We start from the raw sequence: 23,083 nt of genomic DNA, 5'->3' as shown, positions 1-23,083 counted from the left end.
TATTAGAAAATTTCAGAGCTAAAAAGGCAATTGGAAATCATACACACTTCTTCATTTTTCAAAAGAGAAACTGAGGCCCAGAGAGATGTGAAATTATTCCATAACTATTTCTGTAATTCATGGTCATGGCCTTACTTTAAAAGGAGGCTGACAGGTACTCTGAAGTCATATAAACTCATTCATTTGACACCTATAGAAAGGGCTGATGCTGTGGTCCCCAATATGCAGATGAAAACTAGACTAAGACCTAAGGGAAATTGATCCAAAGTGACACCTGGAAGCATTTTTTAAGGATGAGCACGGCAATGGTACACGGTACTGGCCACCACTAAGGTGTGGGACTTGCAAATGACTGAGCAATGCACTTGTTACACTCAATGGCTCTACATGCTCTCCCACATGAAAAGTGGAGAAGCCTGTTTGGAGCAGTGTAAGTGTGAGAGTTCAGACACAGGAAAAGCAGAAAGCAGGACACGAAGGCCAACTAGAGGCACACGTGTCCGCGAAGTTTCACGGATCTCATGCCAATGATCTTCCTGTGCATAATAAAATAGAACTGACAATACTAAATGATTCCAATATGTCAAAGACTACCTTTGTATTATGTCACTTAACTCCGTTACCCCTCATGGGTGATATAACAAATATTTTTCCATTGTACAAGATGAGAAAATTGGGTCATAGAGAACGTAACTTGTCCAAGTTCATAAAACTACTAACTATAGAAATCAGAATGGTCCTGACCATTTTCTTTTGAGGTGTTTAATGTTCTTTTTTACTTCTTATTGTTAATTTTATTATTTTGAAGTTGCATACGGTAACTTGAAAATATTGCTCCTTTTGGGGGCATATAGTTCTATGAGCTTTAAGACATGTATAGATTTGTATAACCAACATAGGTCTCAGGACAAAGAACAGTTCCATCAACTTACAGTAGAGATAGTGAAGTAGGTAAACCCTGTGCTTGTCCCCTCCCATGGCCACATCAAAATTACGATTAGGTTATAGAATAGCCACCCTTGAGAAAAAGCTGCAGACTAGCTGAACAATACTCCTGTAACTAAGGATGTAAAGAGGGAGCCATACTGAGACTGGTAAAAGAGGAAGAGTTGCAAAATGAGCTGATTCCACACCCATGTGTGGCGAGTAAGAACAGGGAGGGATATTTGGGCTCTGGAGGAGCTAGCTGAGGAGTGAAAGTCCCAGACTAGAGCCCCAGTGCTGGAAAGGAACATCCCCACAACATCTTGCTGTGAGGACCGTCAGGGACTCCATCGGGTGAGAGGAAGAGTGATGCTGTAGACCCAGGTGTCCTCTTAAAGGGCCTGAGCACACACTCACTCAGTCACAAAAAGTTGCATTAATCTCCAGCAAAGGACAGTTGCTTGAAAACCACATAGGAAATGTGGGGAGAACTGAATTATCTGGTGTTAGTGTAAGGGGTGATGAGGTCCATCATCCCTGATGAGGGCACATGCCATCGTTTCATTGCTGAGTCCTCCGTCCACATAGCCGGCTGGTGCACATCCAGTCTGAGTTTCCTCTATTCTGGCCAGCATGATGCCCTACTATGGTGATTCCCTGAGACCACACCCAACCCACTAGCATGCTTTCAGTGGCTATTATACAGCAAATGGCTTCCATACACCCTGTACCATGGCTAAGTCGCCTCAAGCCCAGATGTATCAGAATGGGGCCTCGGTTCTCAGCATAGCCTGTACCAGGTGTCTCAAAGTCCGTTACAGGCAGCTATCAAACGCAGGGCCAGGTACAGGTAGCGGCTGGCCTGGGCCTGCACTCAGCTCCTCCTAAAAGACCCCGGAACTAACATAGCAGACCATTGCCCCTCAATAGCTCCATCAATTATACCAAAAGAGTGCATTTGTACCAGAACTCTGCTAAAGCAAGTCCCAACCCATGACATCAGCTCTTACCCAACAGCTAACCAACTACAGTGATGGCCAGGATTCATGGCCAGACAGTCTGAGGGTCAGTCTCACCCAATTATGTGTCAACAGCAATCAAGGTTCAGCTGTAACAGGAAGGCCCACACAACCCACACAAGAGCCGTCTCTGGAGCACCTGGCTCAGGTGACCAGGGTGACTACTACTGGGCATCACAGGACACATATGAGTACATAAGACCACGCTGTCAAGAGTGGGGACTTACTTAGCAGATATATCCAATACATAGGAAAAAAAAACACAGGAAGGCAGCCAAAAATGAAAAGACAAAGAAACATGTACCAAATAAAAGAACTGGAGAAACCTCCAGATAAAGAACTAAACAAAATGAAGGCAAACAAAATACCAGATGCAGAGTTCAAAACACTGGTTACAAGAATGCTCAATAAACTTATGGGGAAAAATAATTGAATTCAGTGAGAACTCACTCAAAGAGATAGAAACCATAAAAATATTAGTCAGGAGTAAAGAACACAATAACTATAATAAAGAATACATTAAATGGAATCAATAGCAGATTGGACGCAGCAGGGGGTCAAATGAACAATTTGGAGAAAAGGTAGGTAAAAATACCCAGAAGAGATTGGCATGAAATATTCAAAGTGATGAAAAGCAAGGACCTACAACCAAAATTACTCTTCTCACAAAGCTAGCATTTGGAATTGATGGATATATAAAGAGCTTCTTAGGCAAAAAAAAAAAGAAAGATAAAGAGAAAACTAAAGGAGTTCATACCTTCAAAATTTATATTTTAAGAAGTGTGAAAGGATTTCTTTAAAAAGATAAAGAAGAAAAAATATTACTAAGAAAATATGGTAAAGAAATACTCTACTGACAAAGGCAAACACATAACAAAAGCAGTGGTTCAACCAACTGTAAAGCTGTACAAAAGTGAAAAGGCAAAAACAGAATGATCACCTGTAATTATTAGAGAAAATTAACTCATACACAAAAACACATGCACAAAAGAAACAAAAAATAATGACAAAAACAAATGTAAAGAGAGTGAGAATATGGTAGTGATTATAGGACACGTACAAACTTAATCATCAACTTAAAATGTGCTGCTATAGCCCTGGCTGGTATAGCTCACTGGATTGAGTGCAGGCCTGCAAACCAAACAACCACAGTTCAATTCCCAGTCAGGGCACATGCCTGGGTTGCACACCAGTTCCCAGCAGGGGACGCATGAGAGGCAACCATACATTGATATTTCTCTCCCTCTCTCCTTCCCTCCCCCTGTAAAGATAGATAAATAAAATCTTTTTCAAAAAAGTACTGCTATAAACATTGTTTGGCATATATGAAGCACATTGTAACCACAAACCAAAAATCTACAAGAGATATAAAAATAATAAAGAGAAAGGAATCCAATCACAACAATTCAGAAAGTCACCAATGTAAAAGAGAAGAGAGCAAGAGAATAAGAAAGGAGTAGAAAAGAACTTCAAAACAAGCAGAAAACAATAAAATGCAATAACTAAAGACCATGAATAATGACTTTTAATGGATTAAATGATCCAATCAGGACATATGGTGGCCTAATAAGAAAACAAGGCCTGTATACATGTTGCCTGCAAGAGATCTCCTTAAATAAACAGATGAAATAGTATATTTCACCCAAATGGAAATGAATAAAAAAGCTAGGGTAGCAGTACTCATATCAGACAAAATCAACTTTAAAACAAAGACTATGAAAAGAAACAAAGAAGAACATTTCACAATGATAAAGGGATCATTCCAACAAAAGGATATAACCCTTGTAAACATTTATGCACCCAAATACATAACGCTAATTGACAACCATAACGGGAAAGATGGATGGTAATACATCAATAACAGGGGACTTTAATATCTCATTGACATCAGTGGTAGATCAAGACAGAAAATCACCAAGAAAACAGTGGCCTTAAATGACACATTAGATCAGACTGGTTTATTGATAGCTTTCAAACATTTCACCCCAAAGCAGCAGAATATGTATTCTTTTCAAGTACACATGGAACACAGTCCAGGGCCACATATAGGCCACGAAACAAGTCTCAATAAATTTAAGAAAATTAAAATCATATCAAGCATCTTCTTGATTACAATGGTATGAAACCAGAAATTGATTATCAAAAACAACCTTGAAAAACACAAACACAGAGGCTAAATAACCTGACTAAACAATGACAGGGCTAACAATGGTCAAGGAAGAAATCAACAGACACGTGGAGAAAAATAAAAATGAAAACACTACAAACCCAAATCAATGGGACTCAGCAAAAGATTTAAAAGGAAAGTTCATGGCAGTATAGGCCTACCTTATGAACCAAGACAATCTCAACTAAAAAACCTAACATTACATCTAACGGAACTAGGAAAAAACCAACAACAAACAAAGCCCAAAATAAACAGAAGGAACAAAATAATGGAGGTCCGAGTGGAAATAAATTAAATAAAGTCTAAAAATGAATACAAAAGATAGTGAAACCAAGAAGTGGTTCACCGAAAAGATAAAGAAAATTGACAAACATTTAAGTAGACTCATCAGGGAAAAAAGATGGCAAAAATAAATTATATTAAAAATGAAATAGGAGAAGTAACAACTGGCACTGCAAAAATACAAACGATTATAAGAAAATGCTATGAACAATTATATGCCAACAAATGGGACAACCTGGGAAAAATGTATAAATTCTTAGAAACATACAATCTTTGAAAACAGAATAAAAAAGAAACAGAAAATCTGAGCATACAAATAACAAATAACAAAAATGCATCAGTAATAAAAATAATCCAACAAACCAAATCACAAGTGAATTTTACCAAGCATCCAATGAAGAAGAACACTTATCCTTCTCAAATACTCCCAAAAATTGAGGAGGAGAAAAGGCTCCCAAACTCATTTTATGAGTCTGGCATTACTGTGATACCAAAACCACACAAAGAAAATTACAGAAAAGAAAATTAGAGGCCAATACTCCTGATGAACATAGATATATATTCCTCAACAAAATATTGGCAAACCAAATTCAGCAATACATGAAAAAGATCATACACCATGATCAAGTGGGATTTATTCCTGGGGTGTAAGGTTGTTGGTTCAATCTCTGCAAATCAATTAGCATGAAACATCACATAAAAAATGAAGGATAAAAATCGCATAATCATATCGATAGATACTGAAAAAGCATTTTTAAGAAATCCAGCATCAGTTTATGATAAAAACACTCAGCAAAGTGGGAATAGAGGGAGCATTCCTCAACACAATAAAGGCCATATATAAGAAACCAACTGTAGCCAACATCATACTCAACAAGTAAAAACTAAAAGCTTTCACACTAAGATCAGGAACAAGACAAGGGTGTCCACTTTCACCACTGCTATTCAATATAGTATTCGAAGTCCTAGCCACAGATAGCAGACAAGAAAAAGAAATAAAAGGCATCCAAATGAGAAAGGAGGAAGTAAAACTGCCATTGTTTGCAGATGACATGATACCGTACATAGAAAACCATATAGACTCCACCAAAAACTACTCAACCTAGTAAGTGAATTTGGCAAAACAGCAGATACAAAGTCAATATTCAGAAATTGAAGGCATTTTTGCATACCAACAATGAAATATCAGATACAGAAATTAAGGGGGAAATCACATTTGCTATAGCAACAAGAAAATTAAACTACCTAGGAATAAATCTAACCAAGGAGGTAAAAGACCTATCTTCAAAAAACTACGCAACACTGAAGAAAGAAATTAATGAAAACACAAATAAATGGAAGCATATACCATGGTCATGGAGTGGAAGAATTAACATCATCAAAATGTCCAAACTACCCAAAGCAATTTACAGATGCTCAGTATTGCTAGGCATCAGAGAGATGCAAACTAAAACCACAATGAGATACCACTTCACACTGGTCAGAATGGCCATCATTAACAAATCAACAAACAAGTGCTGGTGAGGTTGTGGAGAAAAGGGAAGCCTAGTTCACTGTTGGTGGGATTGCAGACTGGTGAAGCCGCTGTGGAAAACAGTATAGAATTTCCTCAGAAAACTAAAAATGGAACTGCCTTTTGACCGGGCAATTCCACTGTTGGTATTATACCCTAAGAGACCTGACGCACCGATCCAAAAGAACCCATGCACCCCAATGTTCATAGCAGCACAATTTTCAATAGCCAAGTTTTGGAAGCAACCTAGATGCCCATCACTAAATGAATGGATCAAAAAACTATGGTACATTTACACAATGGAATACTATGAAGCAGAAAGAAAGAAGGAGCTCCTACTCTTTGCAACAGCATGGATGGAACTGGAGAGCATCTTGCTAAGTGAAATAAGCCTGGCGGTGAAAGACAGATACCATATGATCTCACCTATAAGTGGAACCTAGTCAACAAAACAAACAAGCACGCAAAACAGAACCAGAGACAAGGAAATAAAGAATGAACTGGCAGTGACCAGAGGGGAGAGGGCGAGGAGAAAGCAGGAGAAAGAAGGGGAAGGGTCAAGTCACAGAACACATATAAAGGACCCATGGACAAAGACAATAGGGGTGTGGGAGGATTGAATGTGGGAAGAAGAGGGTGGGTAGGGCAGGGAGAGTAATAAGGGAGAAATGAGGACAACTGTCATTTAACAACAATTTTTTTAAAGAAAAAAAAGGAAAATTGGCAGAGGACCTAAACAGACACTTTTCCAAAGAGAACAGATGGCCAACAGACATGAATATGCTCAAGGTCACTAATTATCAGAGTGATGCCATTAAAGCCATAACGGGGTATCACCTCACACCTGTCAGAATGGCTGTCATCAACAAATTAGCAAACAAGGTGTGTTGGCAGGGACGTGGAGAAAAGGGAGCCCATGTACACTAATGGTGGGAGTGGGGATCGTGAAGCCACTGTGGAAAACAGTGTAGAGATTCCTATTCTTTAAATATTAAAAATAGAACTACCATATGACCCCACAGTACCACTTCTGGGTATTTATCTGAAGAAATCTAAAACACTAATTTGAAAAGATATATGCACCTATATGTTCATTGCAGCATTACCTACAATAGCCAAGATATGGAAGCAACCTAAGTGTCCACTGATGGGCTACTGGATAATGAAGATGTAGTATGCATATACAGTGGATATTACTCAACCATAAAAAAATGAAATCTTACCATTTGAGAAAACATGGATGGATCTATGGTTTCATTCATATGGAGTGAGGCAAAAGTAGGTTTATAATTGTTCACATGGAAAAATAATATAATAATTAATAAACAGTAATACAAGAATAAACTGGGTTTAGCGTACTCACAATTGTCAACCTGTATTTTCTTCATCCTATGTGTGTAGTCTAAAACAAACAAAATGGAAAGAAACTTATGAGACAAAAAGCAAACAGGGTTGCCAGATGAAAGGTTTAGGGGCTGGGTAAAAAAGATAAAGGGATTAAGAAGCACAAATTGGCAGTTACAAAACAGTAATGGGAATGTAAATTACAGCACAGTCTGTAATGTCCTAACTCTACATGGTGTCGGGTGGGTACTAAACAGTGCGCTGTATGCCTGAAACTAATACACGGAATGCCCACTGTAACTGACATTTTAAAAAGAGAACAGTGTATCCCTCCAAAAGTCCCCCATGCTGTCCCTGTGTAGTCTAGCTCTCCCTTCTCTCCTGCGTCGTCAGCCTTTGATATACTCCCCACCCCCAGTGTTCTGCCTTTTCCTGAACGTCATATAGACAGATTCATAATGTACGTAAATGTTTCAACCTTCTTTTTCTTTTAATGTAATGCCTATGCGATTCGTCCATGCTGTTGTGCTTATCAACAAAGTGTCCCTTTTTATTGCTGAATAGCATTCTATTGAGTGGATAAAGCTACTACAAACATGCACACAGGCTTTGCGTTACCATCTCTCTAGGAAAATACCCAGAATATCTCTGGGTCACATATAACTCTACATTTAAATTTATTTTTAAAAGAAATCACCAAGCCATTTTCCAGAGTGGCTGTAAAATTTTAGAGTCCCACCTACAATCTGTGAGAGGTCTAGTTTCTCTGCATCCTCACTGCACCTGGTACTGTCGCTGCGTAATGGTATTTCACTGGGGTCTGAGTGTGAAGGTTTCTAATGACTAAAATATTGAGCACATTTTCATGTTTTTACTTGATATCTATATTCTTCACTGGTGCAATCGATGTCTGTTGAAATATTTCGTCCATTTTTGTTGGATCCAAAATTATTTTTAACGGAGGTTTTTTTACTTATTAAAAATGAGTTTATTAAAATAATGCATTTATTTCACATATATGTTTGTCTTCGCACCACTTGCATTGGTCTCGCCACCATTACTACTGTGTCCCGTCATAACATTCAATAAGTAGTACACAAAAGCAAACGAGGGGTGTTGCTCCACCCTTACGCGCTAAACAGACATTTTGGACAATGCATTCTTGGCAATGGAACTTGGACATTTATTAGACATGGTAGAGAAAGTTCTCAGTATGCATTTTTAAAAGGACAGCCAGATAGACAGGACACTGTTGAAAAGGTTAAATAATTGTGTCCATGGAGTGCTGTACCTCCCCCAAAGTTCTGAAGAGCAGTAATCAATGAATGGTCTCCGTTTTGTTCGCCTGCATACTCCAGCTGCTCACGACTGCCTTAGCGCACACACATTTTCGGTGACTGGCTGGAGTGGAACCTCCCCTTACTTATCGAACACCTGAGAAGCCAGGCCTCTGCGAAACACTCGCAGCCGCGGCAGCACCAACTCCAGAAGTGGGCTCTAGGGATCCGTAGACTCGCCAGCACCCGGCCTCGCTGACAAGTGCAGAGAACTACACTTCCCAGAATCCTCAGGTCCTGGTCGAGCTACATTTCCCAGAGCGATTAGCGGTGGTCCCTGCCCCGCTCCCTGCCCCGCCCCTCCCGGACCTGCCATCCCAGTGAGTGGCTTCCCCGGCCGGAGACCTACGGGAGTCTCGACCGGAGGCTGCCCTCCGGCCGGGGAAGTTCCGGAACCCCGCTCTTGCGGAAGCACGACCCCCGCAATCCCCGGGGCCTGGGCGAGGTGAGTGGCGGAATGCAGGAGGGAGGACCGGGGCCTCGGGAGGATGCGCGGTGGCACAGGCCCAAGAAGCGTGATCGGGGCCTTTGTGGGCACGGACGGGCCAAGCGCCAGGCACCCCAGCTCTGTCCCCCCAGCTCTGTCCGCCTGCCCCCAAGGAGTTTGCCCAGCAGGCGTGCCCTTGAACGTGGCACTACGTCTCGTTGCCCCAGGCCCCAGCTTCTCTCCGGCTTCCTCTCTACTCTTCCCAGCGCGCTCCACGCCCAGCCTCTGCCGGCCTGTGAGTCCCCTGGCGGCCGTCGGTGAATGAGAGGAAAAGTGTTTCCTCCTCTCCAGGCCGCTGTTCTGCCGGGGGGCAAGCGGGTGAGCAGATGGGCTGACCGGCGGACAGGCGGAATGATCTATTTTCTGCGAGAAGTGAAATTCCGACTTCCCCTAATGGCAGAGTCGGGACTTTGACCTGGGTCTTTGTTTTCTGTGCCCACTGTGCCGAGAGCAGCCCCCTCCCCACCCTGAGGAAGCGGAAGTTTGCCCTGTGCGAAGCAGTTTTCTCTAAGCCTCGGGAAATTGATTCCTTGACAGGAGGGAGGGGCCCTGGGTGGGAAAAGCTTGCGGCGGTGAAAGTTGCCGCGAGCGGGCTAGGGCCGAAAGGCACGAGCTAGAGCCGCGGTGGGAGCTAGAGCCGCGGTGGGAGCTAGAGCCGCGGTGGGAGCCCTGGGCGCTGTGGCCCGTTGTGCCCGAGCTGCCTGCACGCAGATCCCACTCCACCCTCAGTTTCCTGGTCTGTGAAGTGGGGGTGCTGACGGTGCCGCTGCTCTGGGGGACTGAGCAGCGTGGGCTGGGCCCCATTCGCTGCTGCTGCTGCTGCTGCTGCTCCGTGGAAGGTCCTCTCTCTCCGAAGCGGGGAAAGGTTGGCACCCGCACTGGGTGACCCAGCCCTTTTCTCTGGTCCTGCTTGCCCCTGGCTCCTCCCCACGTCTCCCTCGGAGGGCACGTGGGGCGTCCTCAGGTGGCTAAGGATTTGAGAGCTGCTGATTCTGGGGACTGAAGTGGAAGGGGCTTCTCTCTCCTGGCTCCCATTCTCATCTTGCAGGTCTGCCTTCTGCAGATCCTGCCTGTCCTCAGGGGAAAGAGCGGTGGCGGAGGAGGACATGGCTCCTGAGCAGAGGGAAGCACGCTGTCAGGTGAGTTCACTGTATCTCAGGTCTTAGGGACAGGTTGCTGTTGTCGTTTACTTGTTTGTGTTTGTTTTCTGTTTTCACTCATACTGAAGTTCTCTACCCAGTGCAGTCTCCCCTGGGGTTTGGAGCCCAAGTCCTTTTCCCTTGGAACAGTTGGCCCACCTGGTGGATAATGCGTTCCGTGGTGAACGCTTGTCTCCTCCCCCAATCCGTGTCTGGTGGTCCCCTCTTCCTTCCGAAATAGACACACTTTTTTGCATTAATCCCAGTTCAGTGCATGATTACTAATTTGACAGGTAAGATGCCACACACCTTATATCACTTAGGAACAAAACAAACATCACACTCCACAGAGTTGCTATCTGGCCCCACCTCCTCGGCTCACCCACCTCTCCCTCCCTGCCTTGGGCGGGAATACTTTCCTTTTTCTTCCCACCCCTAAGAGTCCTGGCGACACCTTCCCCAGGCTTCTCCAATCCATAGTTTTCGTTTTTTACTCCCTCTTAACTTTGCGGATTGTGTGCCTTGCTTCTACCGCTCTCAAAAACTGATCTTGACCAGCTACTTTCATCTTTCTGTGTGGGAACGAGGAAGGGACCCCGCACAGTGAGCCAGGGCTTGAATGCGGGATCGCGGTGTTGGAAGGGACACGGTGGGAGGTCTGTTGGCTCCTCAGGAAGCAGCAGGGAGGGTCTCATGGGACATTGGTCCTGGAAAGGCAGTGTATGAAGTGATTAGGAAGTGGGTCTTGGGTCAGATGGCTGGGTTTGAACCCATGTCCTCTGCTGCCATTTATGGGCATTGGGCGAATACCTCCACCTCTCCTTGTTTGGTTTCTCGCCTGTAAAATGGGCACAGGAATTGGAGCATGGAAAGTGTTTAGATCAAGGCCGAGCCACATATGTGGTTGTCCTGGTAGCCGAACCACATTTCTCTAGTAACAGTAGCATTGGTGCCCGTAGATAGAAGCTGCTCTCTGGTGTTCCTGGTACCCAGAGAACCCTTGTCCTCTCCTCACTCTTGCACAGCCAGGGATACAGGTAATGATGCTGGGTGTTGTCTTATCCTGGCGGCTTTACCTGCGTCCCCATACTCATAGTAGCACATGTCAAGAAACCTGAGTTCCAACTCAGGTATGTGGGGCTCTGAGTCCCTGCTCGCTGTCTTGCTCTGTTGGTCTTTCAGAACCAGGGCAGGCCCAGCCCTGTGTTCCTCGGGCTCCAGACCCACAGTGTCTGGCCTCCCACTGCACGTGTGGGCTGCTTGCTTCTGAGGCTTTGCAGCTCCGTTCCAACAGAGCCATGTCACTATCTTGCCCAGAATCTTCTCCCCCCAGTATGTGAGCGAACCCCGGCCTGCATTCTCCCTGACCTTGCCCACTGTCCAAACATCAGTACTGCCTGGACCCATGTGGGAAATTTACTGACAGGGCGTTTCTGACCAGAGCGAGAGTACACTGAGTACTGGATTAAAAAAAGAAGAAGAAAAAGAAAAACTTTAATAATTGTGCTGCCTCCGTCACTAATAAATGAGGTGGCCTGAGCGTTGGCTGCCCTGGACCTCGAGTTCCTCTCTGTGAGGTAAGGGGAGGTTTGAAGGCGGAGGCGGCCTGTAGTCCTGTCCAGCCACACTTTTTCTTTCATTGTCCATGTTAGTTCATGGGTTTTCTTCTCTACCAATTGGATTGTAGGTTCTTTTGAGGACAACCATTTTTTTTGTCTTCCCGCATATGCCAATAAATTATCTTATATATGTATTGCACACTCATGTTAAAAATTCAGAGAATAAAAAAATACATGTATAGGGAATAAATTAAAATCACTCTTACTAGTCCTGGCTGGTTTGGTTCAGTGGAGTGAATGCCAGCCTGTGAACCAAAGGTTTGCTGGTTTCATTCCCAGTCAGGGCGCCGGCCTGGGTTCTGGGCCAGGTCCCCAGTAGGGGGCGTGTGAGAGGCAACCACACATTGTTTTTCTCCCTCTCTTTCCCCTCCCTTCCCCTCTCTAAAAATAAATTTAAAAATTTTTTAAATCACTTTTACCTTAACATCTGGAGATTATCATTATCGCCCCTTTAGTGTGCATCCCTCGGAATCATTTTTTATAAACCTTTATTTATGTATATATATGTACATATGTTTGTATTTCACCATTTTAAATTTTTATTGTGCAAAAAGATACATAAAATTTACCACTTAAGCCCTTTTTGAGTGTATGATTCAGTGGCATTCGGCACATTCATGTTGTTGTGTAACCATCACCACCTTCCTCCTCCAGTAAATGGAGAATCTCATTGGTCTGCTAACCTGTGAGGTGGGCGACGATGGGCGGTTCTGCAGAGTGGATTGGAAGGCGGCCTTGGACGCTCACCTGGGTTGGAATTCCGTCTGTGCCACTGAGCAGCTATGTGTTTTGATTTATAACATAAAATACATATTTGGGCATTATCCCCGTTTCTGGCACATAGCTTCCAAAGCACTTCTAATTCCCTAAGTGATTGGTAATAGTTGGTTTGGGTTTTTTTTTAAATCTGAAATAACTTTAAAGCAATAAAGGTGAAATGGCTGTTTCCTTATTCCTAAGTAGCCCTTTCGGTCACACCAGACTTTATAGGAATGAGGTGACATGAGGACCGGGGTTGGTTGCCAGAGAAACCAACCCTGATTAGGAGGTTGGAACTTGCGGCCGTCCGCCCCATGGCCTGTCCATGTGACGATTTCGTCAGTCATGCCAGTGACTTAATCCGTCATGCCCCCCTGATGAAACCGTCATAACAACCCAGAAGGACAGGGTTCCAAGAGCTGCTAGGTCTGTGAAAGTGTCACCAAGCAGCACTCGCCGTCCTGCCGCCCACCGCCACCCTCTAGACAAGAATCCCAGAGGCTCGGGTTTGGTGACAAAGCGGTCTGTGTTCCAGAGTAGTTTCTGGATCGTGTCAGATCCCAGCTTTAATCATGTAAGACTATCAATTAAGGCTAAACTCTAGCGCCTGAGTTCTAGCTTTTCCCTGTTCGCTTTAGTTACTTTGTTTCTTTAGGGTTAGTTTACAAACTAGAGACAATGTACAAAAACCGTGCAATTTTGGAACAATGTCAGGCTTCTGGCTCAGAGCCTGTCTCCTCTAGAGCACCCAAGGAAAAACCCTGCCACCCCCTGCCAGGCCAGCCCGGTCCTAAGCCGTGCCAGGAGTTCCTTCCCATCCAAAATATTGTTTGTTGCGAAGTGCAGGACGCTGCGTCCAAGTGGCCTCAAGGAAGGAGAGCCTGGAGTCTGAGCGGTCTCTGGGCCGCAGAGCCCACCCTCTTTGTGTTCCCATTGGCTCTGGGGGCGGTGGCTCCTCAGCCAATCCCGTCCTAGACTGCCCGCCAGTGCCTCGCAAGCTGGATGGAGGAGCTCCCCCATCCCCCTCCCAGCTTTTCCTCTGGAATCCGAGCTCTAATCAGATCCCTTGCACCAACTGAATGTATGGAGATTCTGGGACGGGCGTGCCTCCTAAGAGGGTGTGGCGGCTCCAGGCCCCTTTCCCAAAGGTCTGCCCTGTGCATCTCTTCGTTGGCCGTTGCCACGTTATATTCTTTTACAACAGACTGGTAATCTAGTAAATCACTTGCTTTCCCGGGTTCTGTGAGCCACTGTAGCACAGTAACCCGACCTGAGGGGTAGGTTGCGGGACTCTCTGAGCAAGCGTTTCATGGTAACCCACCTACTCCCCGCCGCCCCCTTCACTCTGTGACGGGGTCCTGGCGCACTGGGGTGGCCTGTCGTCGCAGGTGTCAGTGACGTTTGAGGACGTGGCCGTGCTCTTTTCCCGGGATGAGTGGAGAAAGCTGCGAACGTCTCAGAGAAGCTTGTACCAGGACGTGATGCTGGAGAACTACAGTCACCTGGTCTCACTGGGTGAGGACGCTGTCCCCGTGGTGCAGAGTTTAGAGGTGGGGTCACTCGGCACCCGCTTTCCTGGGTAGAAGCAGTGGGTCGTGAGAAAGTCTGGCCAAGTTTTGCCTGAGGATTGCATGATTAGCTCTCCGAAAACAAGTAGGAAAAACCTTTCCCCATCGTAGACACAGAACTGCCCCAGGGGTGGCGCAGCCTGCAGTGGTGACATGGTGGAGACTGACCCCACTTCAGGCGCAGTGTTCGCGTGGGGCTCTTCTGCATTTGGCTGCTCAGCTCGCAGCAGAGAGCATTCCTCAGCGCCCTTCACTGACCTGCCACTCTCCTCTCCCAGTTCTCTTTTCCAGTCCAGAAACGGGTGACTTAGCACCCACTTTCCTGGATAAGAGCTGCGGGTTGTCCACTGAACTTCCACCGAGTTTCACTCGGAGACTGTCCTTGCGGGATCTTTACAAGTAAACCCTAAAGACACACTCCCCCACCATGCACAAGGAGTTGTGCGTGTGTGAGGATGGAGGAGGTGCTATTAATAATCATCCCCTGTCCTCTGTAAGGTTACACTGGAAGTTTCTTCATGGTTCAGGTGCTATTTCGTTGCAGTGATTTTTTTTCATGGTTTCTTTCCCTTGGGGGGGGGGGGATTTGTTCAGATTCTGGACCCACCACTTGCCTTTCCCACTTATTTTAGGTTTTGTGGACCACATACGGTTTCTGTAACAGATTCCGCTCTTTTTTTCAACCACTCTTTGTTCAAGGGCCATACATTAAACGGACAGTGGTCTCAATTTCACCTGTGGCCCAAACCTGGTTTGCCATCATGAAAGGGAGTGAAGGAGTGTTTTCTCCTTTTAAACAAGCTCCTTGGTACGTGATCCTTTCCATAGATGCCTGTTAGCGAATTTTAATTCAGTCTAGACACGCAACACATTCTATCTTCTGTAGGAAGCCAGTGGTGCCTTCTGAATTAAAGCTACATGTTTATGCTGTTTCCCTACTATACAACTGATTATTACGTAGTTGTGTCCTGCAAGTCCCCTCCTTTTTCCTAATGTACCGCTCACATCACAGGGACACAACTTGAGCACCCCACAGAAGCTTTTGTGCCCTCCCCTCAGTTTTCCAATCAGATCTGGGAGAGCTCTTTGTAGCAAAACAAAACCAAGTCTTTTTCTTTTTGTCTATGAGCAGGACTCCCACTTTCCAAACCCAAAGTGATCTCCCTGTTGCAGCAAGGAGAAGAGCCCTGGAAGGCAGAGGAGGAAGGTGCTGGAGGCGCCTCTCCCGGTGAGTGGGGCTGGGGGGCCCGGGAGTCCCTGCAGGCAGCGGTCTGGCAAGTGCAAGGTGCAGCATGGGGATAACAGTCAGGAAAGTGTCCCCAGAGTTCTCAGTCCTCAGGAAGTGCTGGGGAGGAATGCACTGAGGACCCCAGACACGAGTGTCCTCTTTCCCTGGTAGTCACTTCACAAATGAACCCGTCAGGATCTCTCTTCTTGTCCTTTCCTGTCGTTTCAGAGGAGGGCAACATTCTCATGTTTTCATGCAGCAAGCGTGGTATATTTAAGGAGTTGCCAGTGGTTCATTCTGACTGAGGCTCAGGGCGTGTACTCAGGGAGAGAACGGAAGAGAAAGGAAGCAATTTTAGGAAAGTTGTCGGGGCTCTGTGCTGCAGCGCTTTGGTACAGTCCTAGAGATGCGAGCTGTCTGGTGGGTGACCGCAGAGGGCTTTCAGCAGAAGAATGGCATGGTTCTTGATGCTTTAGAAAAGTTGGTCTGAGTCGGAAACAGTCTAATGTCCTTCAGTAAAGTCCCAGCTGACGGAGCTGTGCTCTGTCCTCCCTCTGCCACACAGTGGGAGAGAGCACTGGGTGTGGGCGGAGCTTCCCCCACCGCATGGCAAGTTCCGGAGCGTTGTTGTGGCGTGTCAGCATTTATGTCTGAGGAAAATTAGGTGGGTGTTTGTCTACAGGTATAACAAGTATAGCAGATGAGTACAGAGAAAGATGAGGGACATAACAGCTGGTAACAGTTACATTTGGAAGGGGATCAAGAATGGGCGGGATAAAAGGGGACTTCGTATCCATGAAACCTGTTCATTTTCACGTGGAGAACAACCCATGAAGTCCTTAGTAGCTTGATATGAATAGGGACGGCCACATGGAGGCAATGCCGGGGATGGGTTTAAACTGAGGCACAGCTGGATGTGGGGAGTCCCAGAGACTCGCAAGGAAGTTGTAATGGCCTGGAAGGAGGCCGAGCAGTGGGGTGCAGGAAGGAATGGGAGGGGCCCCTTGTTCAGGGTACAGGGCCAGTTTCGTGTGGCGTGGGCCCATTCGAGATGTGAGGGAGACACTGGCAGACCCTGCCCACGGGCAGTGTTTAAGGCGCACGGGGTTGGAACTCAAGTGTCAGGGAGCCATCAGGGCAGAGGCGGCATTGGAGGCCTTGAGCTGACCAGGGAGGGAGCTGAGCAAAAGACAGCACCCCCGGGACGTGGATGAGGTGGATTAGGAAGAAAGCATTGGGAGAGGAAGGGGAGAAGCGGCTGTGGTGGAAGCTGGGGACAGAAGAACCCTGGCCCTGTGCTGCGGAGCTCGCCGTCAAGTGGGAGATTGGGGAACCCAGTGCACATAGCGTGCAGGGTGGCAGGTTGTGGCCTGGACCTCCTGGGAAGGGCACAGAGTGCCGAGGACACAGAGCAGGAGGCGTCTGCCAGGCTTCCCTGAGGATGCGGAGTTTCCCCGACATGGGAAAGGACGTGTGTGCACATCCAGAGCGAGGGGCCAGGTGTGCAGACAGGAGCGAGTGGGGCGGAGGGTGTCAGCCCCGCCGATGGGTGCAGGCCGAGCCAGGCTGACAGCCAGAAGGAGCGGAGAAGCAACCCTTTTCCCCTCCTGCACCTCCGGCCCTCTGCTCCATGTGGGAGTCTCCCTTCCCCAGTGACATGAGCCTTCTTCAGAGGAACTGAATAGGACATAGGACTGGAGCCCAAAGGTCCCCAGAGAGACATTGGGGCCACCTGGAGATGGGGCCGGGCTTTCATCATTTTCAGGTCAGACATCTGGGAGTGGCCCTGGCATTTTTATTCCCTCCCAGCATCCTGCCTGCAGTACATCAGTCGGCAAGTCCAGTCCTGTTAGTAGTTCCATAATGGTGTGTCCTGGTGAAATCCTCCGCGCCGGTGCCCCTTTCTCACCTGCCTACCTGTGCATCTTCTTAAGTGCTTTCCCTGCTTCCACGTGTGCCCCACCCTTCTGCGCAGTAGCTAACGTGAGCATGCAATTTCCCGTGGCTTTCTGTCATGCGAAGAATAAAATTCCGAAGTCCTTGCCATAACATATGAGGCCTTAACATGATTAGCCCCAACTTTTGCTCCAGTCTCCTTTACCCTTTTGTCTCTTGCTTCTGCACCTGAGCAACGCAGGTGCTTTGCTGGTCCTCTGTAGTCACCACACTTCTGTGTTTTGTGTTTCGTTTGCCAGGGAAGCCTTTCTTCACATGTCAATATGGCTTTTATTACTTACGCATTTATTATCTGTCACTTCATTTCCCCTGTCCCCTCAGCACTCACATCCCAAAGTATAAGTTCCAGGGCTCTGTCCTAGTCATCACACTGTCTATATTCCCTAGAACATTACCTGGCCCATGGTACGCACTTCATGACCATTCGTTAATAGAAAGGATATCTGCAGCACGTGCAAAGATAAAGCAATGTGAGAAAACGTGGAGTAGTCCAGAAACTGCACATAGTTCAGCATACCTGGCAAGCAGCCAGGGGAGGGAGATGACAAAGGAGGCCAAGGTCAGATTGTGGAGTACCTCGATCGCCATGTTAAGTACTCTGGACCTTACATGTGTAAAGCATTAAAGATGAGTTGGAGGCTCTAAGGAAGTTTGCAGCATGATGAGGTACTGATTTTAAAAAGAGTAATCTAGGCACAGTGTGGAAACTGAATTGGGAGAGAGCAAGACTTAAGACAGGGAGACTCTGTGGGAGACCAAGGGAGACTGCGGGGAAGCGTGGGAAGCAGATGCTCGGGGCTCTGGGGATGTGTTGGTACCAAAGCCGCAGTCTGGTGTAGGCCTGAGGCAGGATCTCTGGCTTCCCCTGGTTACAGGCCAGAACCCAAACTGCAGAATTTTACTACATTGACTAACCCCAGAAGCAGTGCACTCCAGTTTTTCGTGTGCATGGGACTACCTTCCATACTCTCACCCAAATAATGTATTGAAATTTGATCATTTAATTTATCAAGACTTAGATGGCAGAGGAACCAGGAAGTTGTTGGGCAGATAGTAAAAAACTTCTCTTTCCCTTATAGTAAGTAGTAAAGGTATGGGTGCATATAAAATTAGTCAAGGAGGAAGTGTAGAGTGAAAAAAAAAAAAAAACCCAAAACCCAAACCCTAGGGAATACTAGTTTTAAAGGGGGAACAGAGAAAGTTATTCATGAAGGAAACCAAGAGGTGAATCCTGGTAGAAGAAGAAAACAGGAAGGTACGATACATTATGTTCACTGACCAGAAGGCCTGTGTACACAGGTAGGAAAGTTAATGTCAAGTAGGAACCTCAAATACAGTGAGATACAAAGGGGCCCTTCCAGTGGTTACCGCTAACACAGGAGAAAATGCCAAACTGTGTGCACAACCATTCCCCTGGCAAAATTATTATTCAGTGAATTGTGTTCTTCTCCAGCTTTAATATTTATTGAAATCTATTGTTTAAAGATTTTATTTATTTATTTTTAGAGAGTGGAAGGGAGAAAGAGAGGGAGAGAAACATCAGCGTGAGAGAGAAACATTGATTGGTTGCCTCTCCCACGCCCCCAACTGGGGACCTGGCCTACAACCCAGGCACGTGCCCTGCCTGGGAATCAAACCAGCAACCTTTCAATTTTCAGGACAGCACCCAACCTACTGAGCTACACTAGTCCGAGCGAAATCAGTTCTTTCTTTACCACTCTAGCATGTTAGTTCTTTTTTACCTTTTCATATTTATACCTACCTTATTTTTCTAAATTTATTTTTATTTTATTTTATTTTTTAGAGGGGAAAGGAGAGAGAAAGATGGGGAGAGAAACATCACTGTGAGAGAAGCCTCAATCAGCTGCCTTCTCTAGGTGCCCTGACTCAGCGCCAAACCCACAACCCAGGCCTGTGCCCTGACTGGGCATCAAACCCAGTGACCTTTTGGTTTGTGAGACAACGCACAACCAACCGAACTACACTGGCTGGGGCTGTGCCTACCTTATTCTTGATCTTTGACTCCTTTCTACTTTGCTTGTACTGTCCCATGCTTGATCCATGCGCAAGTCTGCCTTCCTGGCTTGCGACTTTTGGCTTCATGTCTACCTGTAACCCCTCTATAGGGTAATTCAGTAACTCTCCCTGTTCGAACTGGCCCTGGAACCCTCCTGTCACTGTGTGTAATGCACTGATTGCTAAGGCAATGTGTGTGTGTGAAGTTAATATATAAGTAATTGAGACTATTGGACATTTTTCAGATTAGGAATACATAACTGCTTAAGGAAGGTCAGCAAAACTCTTGTATGTATTTTGGATGCCTTCAGGAAGACCTAGAGGTAAATGGGGCATGCTAATTGGTTTGTGAAGAACCTTACAGGAGAAAAGGGAAATATTTAGATATACGATGTTTTTTAAAACACTGGTAAGTGCTATACTAAGGGGGAATGAACTGTGGAAACTCAGTCAAGAAAAGACTCAGAGTTAAGTTTTCAAGTGAATCTAGAGGACACGGGAATTTCCATGAGGGGAAGGGAGGAAGACTGCAGGTTAGGAGTGGTTGCGCAGAGAAGAGAGATGTCGAGAAGGTAAAGTGGGGGTCTGTCGGGAGCTGTGGACTCTGACCGCAGACCGCCTCTCCCAGTCACCAGTTGTCCTGGTCACGCCCACTCACCCTCCTCTAAATGGGCTTGTTTTATTACTTTTTTCTACCCTAGTATTTCAGCTCCCATTGCATGTTTCTCTATACTGCTTAAATTTCCCAAAATTTTTCTTTAGCTATTTTTTTTTGGCAGATACCAATAACTTATTTGAGTATCATCCTTATTTATCTATTCTCTGCAATTTGGTCTCTGGAGCCAAATGCTATATCACATGAAACATCTTGGTTTTTTTCCCCCTCCAGGATGGAAGAGCAGTCATAAAACCACCAAGTCAACTCAAACGCAAGATTCTTCATTTCAGGAGCTGATAATGAAAAGATCCAAAAGGAAGGGACTCTGGGACTTCAAGTCAGAAAACCCCTGCGTATATGAAAACAGATTAGAGAGAAAGCAGAGGAAGAATGAGAGTGTCCAGTTATTTTCAGTCACCCAGAAAAACATTCTTACTGTAGAAAGAAGACATAAAAAGACTGAATTTGGCCAAGACTTCGGCCCAAAGTCGGCACTTATTAGGGAGAAAACCCCCCCAAAATGTGAAATACAAGGAAACAGCTTCAAAAAGAATTTAAATTTACTTAATCAACCAAAAAGCAACACAGCAGAGAAACGCTATAAATGTAGTATATGTGAGAAAACCTTTATTAATACTTCATCCCTTCGTAAACATGAGAAGAACCATAGTGGAGAGAAATTATTTAAATGTAAAGAATGTTCGAAAGCCTTTAACCAAAGTTCAGCTCTTATTCAACATCAAATAACCCACACTGGAGAGAAACCCTATGTGTGTAAAGAATGTGGGAAAGCCTTTACCCTTAGTACATCCCTTTACAAACATCTGAGAACACACACTGTGGAGAAATCCTACAGATGTAAAGAATGTGGTAAATCTTTCAGTCGAAGGTCAGGCCTTTTTATACATCAAAAAATCCATGCTAGAGAGAACCCCTATAAATACAACCCAGGTAGGAAATCGTCTGGTTGCAGCACATCTCTCCCTGGATGTCAGAGGATTCATTCCAGAAAGAAGTCCTATTTATGTAATGAATGTGGCAACACCTTTAAGTCCAGCTCATCCCTCCGTTACCATCAGAGGATTCATACGGGAGAGAAGCCTTTCAAATGCAGTGAGTGTGGGAGAGCCTTCAGTCAGAGTGCATCCCTGATCCAACATGAAAGAATTCACACCGGGGAGAAGCCCTACAGATGCAACGAATGTGGAAAAGGCTTCACTTCTATTTCCCGACTTAACAGACACCGAATAATTCACACTGGAGAGAAGTTCTATAATTGCAATGAGTGTGGTAAAGCCTTAAGTTCCCACTCCACACTCATCATTCATGAGCGAATTCACACTGGGGAGAAGCCATGTAAGTGCAAGGTGTGTGGGAAGGCCTTCAGGCAGAGCTCCGCCCTCATCCAGCACCAGAGGATGCACACGGGGGAGAGGCCCTACAAGTGCAGCGCCTGTGGGAAGACGTTCCGCTGCAATTCGTCGCTCAGCAACCACCAGAGGATCCACACCGGGGAGAAGCCCTACCGCTGCGAGGAGTGTGGGGTCTCCTTTGGCCAAAGCTCGGCTCTGATTCAGCATCGGAGGATCCACACGGGAGAGAAACCCTTCAAGTGTAACACATGCGGGAAGACTTTCAGACAGAGCTCCTCACGGATTGCCCACCAGAGAATCCACACGGGGGAGAAGCCCTATGAGTGCAGCACGTGTGGGAAACTGTTCAACCACAGGTCGTCTCTCACGAATCATTGTAAAATTCACAGTGAAGAGAGCGCCTAGAAGGTGCTCAGACATCCATGTGTGAGGGCCTTAAACCAAAGCTTACCAGAAAACGTGACAGCGATGGAGCAAGTGTAGTGCATACATAAAAACCTCTCTATAATTCAGTCATCAGGTACTAAATTCCGAGGAAGAATTTCGACTGCATGATAATTCGTGAGGAAAGTGGAAAGTGCTCACGTCTGTCAGACACTGTTAGGATGTCCTGAAGCGTGTTCACAACAGGAGCACTGACTGGGGGCAGTTGGGAGACAGAAGCATTGTTTTATCTCCACAGCAGTGTGCACTAGATACCGTGTGTGGTTGTCAGTAATATCTGGGCCGGGGTGGGGTGTGTGCACTGGATTTCTCATTTAAAGAGACAATAAACTGGTAATGCTTGTTAAAATAACATCTTAATGGCATATAACAGATGTGATCTAAAAAAGTATACATTTTTAGAGAGAAGGACCAAATAAAAGATAAAAAGAACTGTAAACTACCTCTCAGTTTTTGGGGTTTGTCCTTTTCCTGACCTGATGTCAAACTTTGTGCATGGATTTCATTTTAAAATAGAAATAAAAGTCAATTTTCTTCCTTTGTTCTAGCAATTGCTATCAGTTCAGTATTTTCTACCCAATTTGTAATTCTGTTGTCAGAATATTTTTCTCTGAAGTTATTTATTGTGACAGTATACCTGCATACCTGCCTTACACTGTGAACTTTCATCTTAGATATATCAAGTGGAAAATGAACAGTTATTCAGTTTTAAAGCTATTAATATATATGTATGTATGTATTTGCAACAGAAGAATTGTCAAAAGTTTAATGAACCTTAACATCTGCGCCAAAATATTGAAAGGCACAGCAGTAGTTTCATGATATATATAAAAAAAGTTATCCTTACTTGGTGTTCTGTAGTGTCAAACAATTTCAGGAAAACAAAAGGAGCACTTACAAACAACTCAGTTATTTTAATTTTTGTTTTGTTTTTTTTAATCCCAGCTTTGGGGCAGACACTATACTGCATGGCTGGGAGGTTTAGGAAGACGTTGGCTTTAGGGAAGCCATGAATTGGAGGAAGTGGTGGGGAATTCAGGGACTAGCAGATGAGTAAGCAAATTATTATGTCACAGTTTATAAATGTGACTTTTAGCAAGCAAATAGGTAATTTGGGACAATATATTGCAACACAAGCATGTGGAGGTTGCATAGAATGAAGAAAGAGGACGTTGAACCTAACCCAGCTAACCTGGAACTGTGAGGTTATGCTTTCCAGAGGCACGGCACCTGAGCCAGGATTCGAAAGA

General features: G+C 45.4%; 1 protein-coding gene across 8 annotated transcripts; it reads left to right on the top strand.

Moving 5' to 3' along the window:
- The first annotated feature begins 8,881 nt into the window (after positions 1–8,881).
- Positions 8,882–22,275, top strand: ZNF354A (zinc finger protein 354A). 8 transcript variants are annotated; one of them, XM_053663367.1, is made up of 6 exons: positions 8,882–9,031; positions 9,241–9,308; positions 10,137–10,212; positions 13,979–14,105; positions 15,291–15,386; positions 20,248–22,275. In XM_053663367.1, the coding sequence occupies exons 3-6, from the start codon at positions 10,180–10,182 to the stop codon at positions 21,792–21,794; spliced, it is 1,803 nt and encodes a 600-aa protein (XP_053519342.1). In that variant the 5' UTR covers positions 8,882–9,031; positions 9,241–9,308; positions 10,137–10,179; the 3' UTR covers positions 21,795–22,275. The 8 variants fall into 8 exon arrangements, with proteins under 8 accessions (XP_053519342.1, XP_053519340.1, XP_036992270.2 ...); XM_053663365.1 differs by having other exon boundaries at positions 10,122–10,212; XM_037136375.2 differs by lacking the exon at positions 9,241–9,308.
- The last annotated feature ends 808 nt before the right edge of the window (positions 22,276–23,083 follow it).

The sequence above is a fragment of the Artibeus jamaicensis genome, unplaced genomic scaffold (assembly GCF_021234435.1).
Source record: "Artibeus jamaicensis isolate MK-2021 breed Jamaican fruit bat unplaced genomic scaffold, CSHL_Jam_final contig_1085, whole genome shotgun sequence".
Taxonomy (NCBI): domain Eukaryota; kingdom Metazoa; phylum Chordata; class Mammalia; order Chiroptera; family Phyllostomidae; genus Artibeus; species Artibeus jamaicensis.
The sequence above is the reverse complement of the archived record's forward strand: the minus strand, read 5'-3'. Positions and strand labels throughout refer to the sequence as shown.

Coding starts and splice junctions, on each gene's coding strand:
- ZNF354A (XM_037136375.2), top strand. CDS start 10,180: ATGGCTCCTGAGCAGAGGGAAGCACGCTGTCAG. Junction 10,213..13,978: donor AGAGGGAAGCACGCTGTCAG/GTGAGTTCACTG, acceptor CTGTCGTCGCAG/GTGTCAGTGACGTTTGAGGA. Junction 14,106..15,290: donor CAGTCACCTGGTCTCACTGG/GTGAGGACGCTG, acceptor GTCTATGAGCAG/GACTCCCACTTTCCAAACCC.